The sequence below is a fragment of the Coffea arabica genome, chromosome 4c, assembly GCF_036785885.1.
Source record: "Coffea arabica cultivar ET-39 chromosome 4c, Coffea Arabica ET-39 HiFi, whole genome shotgun sequence".
Classification (NCBI taxonomy): Eukaryota; Viridiplantae; Streptophyta; class Magnoliopsida; order Gentianales; family Rubiaceae; genus Coffea; species Coffea arabica.
Genome location: NC_092316.1, coordinates 1,564,324 through 1,574,643, shown reverse-complemented (window position 1 = coordinate 1,574,643; position 10,320 = coordinate 1,564,324). Strand labels below are relative to the sequence as shown.

At 37.6% G+C, this 10,320-nt stretch overlaps 1 protein-coding gene across 1 annotated transcript; it reads left to right on the top strand.

Annotated features, from left to right (window-relative positions):
* Window positions 1-10,023, top strand: LOC140005082 (WD-40 repeat-containing protein MSI4-like). The gene is made up of 15 exons (XM_072045257.1): window positions 1-297; window positions 3,414-3,477; window positions 4,150-4,236; window positions 4,393-4,455; window positions 5,218-5,283; window positions 5,395-5,469; window positions 5,701-5,776; window positions 6,013-6,232; window positions 6,437-6,518; window positions 7,712-7,785; window positions 7,994-8,105; window positions 8,257-8,331; window positions 8,785-8,861; window positions 9,259-9,358; window positions 9,758-10,023. The coding sequence occupies exons 1-15, from the start codon at window positions 140-142 to the stop codon at window positions 9,851-9,853; spliced, it is 1,425 nt and encodes a 474-aa protein (XP_071901358.1). The 5' UTR covers window positions 1-139; the 3' UTR covers window positions 9,854-10,023.
* The last annotated feature ends 297 nt before the right edge of the window (window positions 10,024-10,320 follow it).

Sequence of the window (10,320 nt, the reverse complement as noted above, 5' to 3'; positions counted from 1 at the left end):
CGAGGCGGGAAAACAAAAATGAGCACAGGCGAAAAGTGTAAGAAAAACCCACATTACGCACACTGGAGTCACTGTACATAGACTGGTATTAAGACTATAAGTGGGGGTGAAGGTGCGTGAGAAAGAGAAAGCGCTAACAATGAAGGAAGGCAGAGTAGGAGGAAAGGGCGGAGGAGGAGGAGGAGGAGGAGCACAGCCGTCGGTGGATGAGCGTTACACTCAATGGAAATCACTCGTCCCTGTTCTCTACGATTGGCTTGCCAATCATAACCTTGTTTGGCCCTCCCTCTCTTGCCGGTCCGTCCAAAGAAACATGCTCTATATCTTGATTATCTTTCTAGGGTTCCATTTCTGGTTAATGTAGTTTTTAATCTTTCATATATTTCTCAACTTTTGTTGGTTTATGTGAATTATAAGTTAATTTTTGTTCTATACTTAATTGTATTCATAAGTATTAGGCTGAAAAAGGTGGGCATTGAGTTAAACTTGATATTTATAGCTATAGTGCTCGAGGGACGCCAATGGTTTGTACTTTATTTTTTATGTGGATTTAACTAGGACGGAAAAATGTTAACCACATTGTGAGGCTCATAACTATTAATGTTCTTGTAAATTCCATTTTGGTGTCCTTTTCGTGGAAGGCTATTAGGACGGGCATTAGCTTGGAGTTCCTGGTTTTGTCTGTTGATTACTGATGCTTGAGATCTGTTAGAAACACACATTTCACCTGCCGTATGCAACGGAGTCCTTGTGCAGTTAGTGAAAATGGACAGCATTTATGCAGTTTACCATGAGAGTTTAGACATGGTGTGATAAGGGAACGGAAAGGGCATTTTAAGTGTGTCTGCTGGAGCTGATTCTGCTCTGCTTCTGGGGATTTATTGTAATTTTCTAGTAGGATGAAATTAAGTATCTAGTTGTTTGTCTGGTAGACGATGGTGCATAAGTTGCATAGAATTGTTAATCCAATACTCCCAAGTGCAAAGTTGATTGAGATGAAAAGCATGTTCATACCAGTCATCTAGTTTTCACCATATCTTGCATTATTTGTAGCAATAGTTTAAATACACATCACCCATCATTCATTCGAATTCTGATTATATCTTGCAATTATTTGGAAAAATAGAATGATTGTACATCACCCCGAAACTAATGGTATTCCATGCTTTTATCGCATTAGCATGAATATCAATAGCCCAAGTTGAAATCCAAATATATCAAAATTTTTTAAAATATAGTTGAAGGAACCAGAAAATAGGTACTTCTAAATCCTTGTCTTTTTCTATCGTAGTGAAGGCTACAATGCTTTTTTTCAAGTGTGTTGCATTTCAAGTGCTAGGAGGCCTAATGACTTGCAATTTTGCTTTTAGCTTTGCGCTTAAGCTCCCTCTTGTTGAGCTTTTGACTTCAGTGGCCATAATGATGAATTTCATAGTATTTGTGGAAACCGTCTTTCTTTTCTTAAACAGTCAATCTCTAGTACTCTTAATTCTCTTTGCATATACTGTTGTGCTGTCTAACGTATGCGACAGACATGCTGTTTTATCCCAATTTCTGGGTCTAGAATAGTTCAAGATACATAAAGAAGTCAAATAGGAGATTGGAGAAGCTGTTTCATTCTGGTCTTTAAGTACTTTTGGTAAGGACAATTAGGTAATTAGCTGTTTTTCCCACCTTTGAAGTTCTTTTTACGTTGCTTTATTTGCAGATTCAGGTTACAGGGATAATGAGGTCAATTTGTGGCTAGAAAACCCTCTTGGCTTTAATCTGGTCAGTTTAGGGTATTCAAGAATTCCGTGACTTGTGTCTTTTTCCTGTTACTGTGATGGTTTGATCCACTCTAATCGTTTAGAATGTTACTGTTCTGTGGTTTCTCATAATATCTCTTCATCTTTCATCATAAATTTGGTTCTTTGCAATAAAGCTTGATTCAGCATGTTCTTGTTATGTCTTTTGTCATGAAATTTGTGTCATTGATCTTCTTTTCAGGTTTTTAACACTACTTATATTGAGTCATTAATTTTTGTTCATTGTCCTCAGGATTGGACCCTAGTTTTATGACGCTGGTATTATGTGATTGTATTTTGATTTGTCATAGTGTAATGCCCTGTGCCTAATAGGCTAGCCCAGTAACTTTTTGAACTGAAACCACTGGCTCAAAATGATTAACCCAAAGTTATTAGTAATGCGACAGGTTGGACATTATATTTCCTTTCCTTTTACTTCTCTATCCCGATATGGAACAGATGTATGGAGGCCTTACACTCACTCCCACTTAAGGACTTTGCGTCCTCGCAAAACTTGTTAGAATCCACACTGTCCACCAAGTCGTGCGTGGGCTCTAGAGATGGCCCCGCCCCACGTGGCACTTAATCTCGTAGGTTCTAGAGGTGTCTCCCATCAAATGTGGCACTTGGCCTTGCACAACACATAGCTCCTTGCACTTCCTTGCATAGTCGGAAACATAACACCACTTGGCCCCAGGCTCAGCCCACGCAGAGATCACGCGAGGTTTGCTCTAATACCATTTGTAATGCTCCACGCCCAACGGGCTAGCCCAATAATTTTTTGAGCTGAAACCACGAGTTCAAAATGGTTAACCCAAAGCTATTAGTAATCCGATAGGATGGATGTTATATTTCCTTTCCTTTTCCTTCTCCGTCTTGATGTGGGACGGGTGTACGGGGGCCTCACACAGTGTATATTCTTTTATAGTTGTACATTTATTATTTTGGGCCCTACACGGTTATGTTATTTCCTTTGTTTTATATTTTCCTACCTTAGGAGTATTGGATATTTTGGTGTTTTCTTGGTATAGATTTATTGCCATAAAGTGTTGGGCCCTGCATTAGATTTTCAGTTTATGGTATCATAAATGTCAGGCTTCAGAGGGACGTATTTTTGTTTGTTTTTGCTCTTTATATATTGTGTGTGAAGGGTGAGAAATGGAGAAACTAAATTCACCAAATTTTAGAGCAAGTGAAGCAGTGTAAGAGTGATGGAGAATGGGAAAGGGACAAAAGAGATTGATGGCTCGAAGGGAAAGCTTAAACCATTTTCTGTAAAAGATCATTATGAAAAACTGTGCGAATTCGTTCTTGTTCTTTATGATTGGTTCACTCACCATTCCTTGAGATGGCCATCACAATCTTGCCGGTCTGCACGATCCACTTCTTTTCTCCTTGTACATTTTACCTATAGGTTTTGCTAGGATCTTTAGTGTTTCAATGCAGTTCCATTGTTTGCCATCTTTTGTTGTGAAAAAATTTCATAATTTTGTTGGTCACCGTAGGTTGATGCTTTCAGTAGCCAATACTTTTTTTTTTAATTGGCATTTTTTCTTTCATTGGTTGCAAGTTGTTGATTCTTGTTAAATGCAAAACATCTTTACATTCTCTCTCTCCATCATACAGGTGGGGGCCACAACTGGAGCAAGCAACCTACAAGAATCGGCAACGTCTCTACCTTTCTGAACAGGCAAGACAATCTGTTTTCAGTTTTTGACATTTCATGATAGATTTTGATAGCGTAGTAGCAAAGAATGGCCAAATGTTGTTTTTGTCCCATGAAAATCTATTCTATGAACCATTAAAAGCATTATGTGTTCTGCACCACATGTTTCAACTTTGGGGTTGCAATAGCTGCATTCAGAATTTTGTCTGTCATAAACTTTAGCTTTTCATTTACTTTGTTATCAATCCCATATAAGCACTAGGGAGTGAACAAATCACTTTGACGGTGACATCAATGAGTGTTGACCGGGGACATAAAAGTGTTGAGAGTTCATTAGGCATGTTGGATAGCATTGTAGCATGCTTTCAAGTATTAATTAGATGATATTTGTGAATGTCTGTGCTGGGCCTGTTGATAAACCATTCATCTTGTACCAAGACATGCTTAGAGCTACAGACTGCAAAGAAAGTTTCAGAGGGTGGGAGGGAGAGCCATTTGCTTGATTTATGTGTAGATTCTGGGACAATAGCAACTGTTGGTTCCTTATTTATGAAGTTAATGGCATTGTTGATGTGGGACAATGATGTTGAATTTGTAGTTTGTTGAATGAAGATAAACATCGGGCTTAGAATAATGATGTCTTGTTTTTTGTTTTACTTCCAATACTGATGTACTCTTTTCTTGCTCTCCTTCCAGACTGACGGTAGTGTTCCAAATACACTTGTCATTGCAAACTGTGAAGTTGTAAAGCCTCGGGTAGCAGCAGCTGAACACATATCACAGGTGGGTGATGTGCTGATACAAAGATGTGTCTTCCTCTAGTCATTTCTACTTCTGCTTCTTGTTTATTCCTTTGAAGCATTTTTCCATTTGCACTCTGGTTTTTATACTAAATTTGCATCATTGATCTTTTCTGCTACTCCATTGTGATTCTTTCAGTTTAATGAAGAAGCACGTTCACCATTTGTAAAGAAGTTCAAGACCATCATACATCCTGGAGAGGTACTTATATCTTTAGCTGTTCTCATGATGCATATTCTTATTTCTCCCCTGCCTTATTACCATTTCATTTATGGTACCTCATCATATGTGTTTGTGGTACATGTACCCAAGTTAATATACTTGTATCTTGTTGGCAAATTTATGGTTGTCACATTCTGCCTAGCATGACTGTTTTTCTATATGGAGGGTTGAACTGAGGATAAAGATGTCTTCGTTTCCTTTAATTACTTTCCAAAACTGTGTAATATTTTTTAGCTTTTCTTTACTATGATTTCTAATTGGCATCTGGGATCAGTTCTAAGAGTCTGAATTAAGATTGAAGATTTTGTTGTGCTTTCTCGTCCAGAGAAGCGATGTATTCAGCACAACTGAAGAAATAGTATGTAACTTCCCATTTTAGATATGATATGTTTAAGTACTTTAGTGGCATATTATATATCACATGTATGTCGTATTTTTAAAATTTAAGCTTTTGGGGTATGTAAAAGTTGCAAAGTAATGCTGTTCAAATTGAAGATTGTATGAAATTTCAGATATCCTTTGTCCTTGCTAAGTGGAAATTGAAATTTTGTATAAACTGCAGTCCTGTTGAACAACTTTTGCTTGCCCTCCCATTGCTGTACATGCTTTCACCTACTGGTTAATTGAAATTTGATTTCTATGAGTGTAGATGTGCCCTGCTGTTCCCATATAAGTTCAGTTGGGAATACTCAGTTATTGATTTTGTGCTAAATGTGATAACATCTTATGAATTTATTGAAGGTAAACCGAATTAGGGAGTTACCACAGAACAGTAAGATTGTGGCCACACATACTGATAGTCCTGATGTAAGCCCTTGATTTATCTATTGCAGCTGTAATTTTCTTCTTTTCCTTTGTGTTGATAGTCTTTAATATTTTGAAGATTGACTGGTCAAAGTTAATAAAATTTTCATCTAGGTTCTCATTTGGGATGTTGAGTCTCAGCCTAATCGTCATGCTGTCTTGGGAGCCTCAGAATCTCGTCCGGACTTGGTACAGAAAACAAAATTTAGTTTTTCTCCCCGGTAGTTTTTCTTGTGTTATCAGTTTTTGTCAATCCTTATACATCGATAGGGCTTTTAAAGTTGCTATTGATGAGCAAAGCTTAATCGATTTGGTAACATTTGGTTTTAATATAACTACATTAGGTTTTATTTTTTAGTAGATAGTGTAGTGAGTTGCTACCCTTTTAGGTGCTGAAAGTTGATAATCCTTACTTTTCAGATACTCACTGGCCATCAGGACAATGCAGAATTTGCACTTGCCATGTGTCAGACAGAGCCTTTTGTCCTCTCTGGAGGTTCAATGATTAATACTCTAATGCTTTCCTATTTTAGAAAACTAATATTTTCTTATGAATTTGTTGCTTGAGATAATTAATGAGACCTGATGGAATGCAAACTGATAAATATATGCTCCAGTTCTTTAACTTTCTTATTCCTTCTCTTCCTTTTTTTGTCTTCTGAGTATGGTATTTGGTCTACAGAAGATATTTATGAGCTTGTATATGCTGATTCTGCAAAAATCTTCTGGCAGGGAAAGACAAGTCAGTTGTTTTATGGAGCATTCATGACCATATCTCCTCTTTGGCAGCTGATCAAAGTGCTACAAAATCTCCAGGATCTGGAGCTGCGAACACTAAGCAGTCAAAGCTTGGAGTTGATGATAAACGTGTTGATGGTCCTCGTGTCCATGCTCGAGGTGTTTTCCAAGGACACGAGGATACTGTTGAAGATGTTCAGTTTTGCCCCTCAAGGTAACTAGTGCATTCTGAGTTGATGTAATTCTTTCTTTGGCATGATGTGAATCTACCATTTGATGACTTGTAGCTAAAAGTTTACTCAGGAAGACAATCTATGAATAGCATATGAAGAAGCTTGCTTCTATATGCTCATAAGACAGCTTTAGCGTGGAACCATTCAAATTCACTTTTCGTTGACGTGGAAATTTTCTAATGAAGTTCGCAGGAGTTTTGCAGTGTTGGTGATGATTCATGCCTCATACTCTGGGATGCAAGAAGTGGTTCAGCTCCTGTTACTAAGGTCATTTATTCTCCACTTATATTTTATTGAATTTCAGTATTTCGATGCTCTAAATCTATATTGAAGAGCTCACTAGGTGGATATTAAGAAGATAATAGCTCAAGTATGATTCTGCAAAATCATGAATGCATGCAAAATTACTGAACTTGACAGCTTATAACTTTTATTCTGTTTCATTTGGTTGACCATATTTTTATGCTTTCAATTTTCATAATAACTGTTTTTGTTCAGTTTGAGTTGAGAGCTTTACCCTTGTTTATTATCTATGATCAACTTTGGGATGTAATCTTGAACTTGTTTCCTCTTTGACCCCCTTTTCTGCAAGTTACAGATTAAGATCATGTTCAAAAACCAAATGATGACTGTTTGGTTTGATCTGTCAGAGAGAAGATGTAGCTATTTATCTTGTACAAGAATCTAGTTGGGAGCATAAATATGTATTTTTCAACTTTTCACATGTGTATGCTTCACTTTTTTATCTGAACCTTTTCTTCTTTGTGATTGTCTGCCTTTTTTTCATCTCTTTTTTTTGTTGGGGGGAGGGTGGGTGGGTGAGCTCTTTTGAATGAGTCAAAAGCTGCAATTGGTAGTTTCGACCACTGTGCTCTTTCACTTGACCATTTTCTTCATTACCAACTTAAGTGTGACCGGTTCAAGATGGATTTCGACATTTTGATGATTTCTGTTAACTTTTTCTTTTCTGTTCCGGTTAACATCAGTCAAAATGCATCTCTTGATTCAATTGCAGTTAATGGAATTCCATGATTGTGTTCTAATGACATAGAGTTTGTAAGGAGAAATCTTGGGGGAGGAATCTTATCTATTTGTGGGTTGTTGCAAATTGAATATGGTTTCAGCGAAAGACTATGAGTAGTTTGTGAGGATGTGGAAGTTTGTAGTGAGCAATTACAGATGCATGACAGTACTCTTTTGGTTATGTGCCTTTCTTGTAGCCAAGGGTTTCAGGAGGTGACGTGGCACCAAAGGATGTAGTTTTGTTGAACAGAACCAAATATGCTTGGGTTCTTTCGGGTTTTAGCTTTACCTGGGGCAGTTTGAAGAAAAAATTATCATCATCAAGATTATAGGTTTTATGGGTTTTGGCATATTTTGATGAAAGTTTTAGTTACTGTATGGTCAGAGTATTAGTGTATCATTTACTGGCCTTTGAGATCTTGGCTGTTCTCTTGCAGGTTGAAAAGGCTCATAATGCTGATCTCCATTGTGTTGATTGGAGCCCTCATGACACACATTTTATTCTGACCGGGTAATACATACATCTCTTTTTTAGTATTGACCATTTGAAACTTGTGTTTGGGGAACTGTTTGGTTGCAAGTACTTGAATGTACTGCTCTATTTGTGCCTATTCCTAAGTTTTGCTCTAGTTGTGTCCCACTAATTTTCTTTCCTATATATGAACTTTTTACTGTCTATTTTCTAAATCTGTCTTGTGGAATTGACTGGCATCTTTCAGGTCGGCTGATAACTCTGTGCGCATGTTTGACCGCCGAAACCTAACTTCAGGAGGAGTTGGGTCCCCTGTCCACACTTTTGAAGGTCACAGTGCTGCTGTCTTATGCGTACAGGTATCAGGATGGTTACTTCGATGCATTTTTTTTTGGGGGGGGGGGGTTCTCTTCATCATCTCCTTGGTCTTATTCATTTGAAGAGATGAAATATGTTGTTTTATTGGCTTGGAATTCCCACCAGTCAATGGTATTTTTTCATCTGGTGCAGTGGTCTCCACACAAATGTTCTGTATTTGGAAGTTCTGCAGAGGATGGCATCTTGAATCTCTGGGATTATGAAGGGGTATGTCACCATGGTACTTGTTTGCTACTGTCTCTGTGAAAATACTTAAAAGAAATTTCAAGCTGAAGTGCATGCAGTGCCAATTATGAAATGAAAAGACTTAATCGATGTGGAAAGGGGCTCTAGCTTGTGTCTAACATCTACCGTGAGCTCCTTGACAAGTAAGAGGGCAGTGCATTGTTGATTTTAAGGTTTTGAAAATAGTGAGATCTGATGGTAAGATGTTGCCTGTATTCAAACAGGAAGGCAGTGGCAGGATTGAAATGGTTAAAGTAGCACTTGAGAATAAACTTGCATCAAATTTTGGTCTCTAGCTTTGACTTGGTTGTGTTTTCTGAAAACTTATGATGTTTGTGGAGGACTTATAAATTTGCGTCTTTGTTTTTTCTAGAATGAATCTTCTTACTGTATGGTTACTGCATGTAACTTTGACGAAGTTAATTTTTTAACCAGATTGGTAAGCAGAACCCAGCTAGAACAAAAGCGCAAAATGCTCCCCCTGGATTATTTTTCCGGCATGCTGGGCACAGGTAACTTCATCTTGTCCAATACATAGCTTCTTTGTTGTTTCATCCAATATGAAGAATTCGCATGACAGTGCTACTTTTGACCTTTGGACTTGGACATCACCATAGACCTAAGTAGGGCAATTGACTTGATATCTATTTTCTGAAATTCATCTCCCCCTTTTCTATATTTTTCTTTAAAATTTTGGGGGTGGGGATATATGTTTGGGGAAATTATTGTGGGATCTTGTTTGCAATTGTTAATTTATGTTGTGAATGGGAATCTTGTTATGTTACTCCTCTAGCTAGTTGATTGCCCCATCTCTTCAGGTTTTACTGAAGACAAACTTTGATTTTAGTTGCTGGCTGATTTATGGAATTGCTAATATGAAAGTAATGACCCTCTTATTAATAATTTTAGGGACAAGGTTGTTGATTTTCATTGGAATGTATCGGATCCATGGACTATTGTGAGCGTCTCCGATGATGGTGAGAGTACTGGTGGCGGTGGTACTCTGCAGGTAGCAACATTGATTTATTTTCTTGGACGCTAATGAAGGACTATATATTTTCGCTAGTATTTTTGATGGGTTGCTGCTCAGTTGTCATCTTTTATGTGCTTGCTGTCTTGCATTTTGAGTGGAAATTGAGATCTGCATTGAAGTGTGAAATAATAAGTTGTATATGTAATTTAGTTCAAGATAGGTGTGACATACGTGAATCCTTGATGATGCTATAAACTTGGCAGCTAAACCTGCACAAAAAGCGCAAGTTGATGCTCCACCGTCTTGCTTTTGCATTCTTGCCCATAGTTGATGCTCCTTTTTTCTTCGGATAAAATGTCCCATGTTCCTTATGATCATCGCGCAATTCATGCCTCTTTCAAAAGGTTGATGCTTTCAATTTGGTTGATGATGCAGATATGGCGGATGATTGACCTAATTTACAGATCAGAAGAGGAGGTTCTGGAAGAGCTGGACAAGTTTAAAGTTCATCTAAATGAGTGTGCTTCTTGAGTCAACTGTTGAAAATCTGAGAACCTGTTAACTATTGGGGAGCCCTGATTTGGAGAACATCAGTTTCTAGGCTTCATGTTTTGTTCAAGATAGAACTTGTAGACTTTTAGAATGTGAAAGCTCGTTTTGACCATCCTGCTATCTATCCTACACAATGCCTTTGTGATGTTTTTCAGTTTGTGGTGGGGCGGTAGGAGTGTTCTAAACTGTTAATTTCCATGGTCAGTGCTGTTTGAGAATGATCTAGATCTAGATATTAAGGAGTTGTTAACATTTAAAATCATCAAACAAATTCTTCTCGTTATCAAATTTTGCTTTGCCACATTTCTAGAATATATTTTGACGTGTGAAACGTTTATTCGAGCTACAAAAAATGGTTATCACATTTCTAAAATATAGGAATGACGATAAGTTTTCAGGTCAAGGGAAAAAAAATTATTTTAAGAAGATAACTGGGGCGTCGGTTG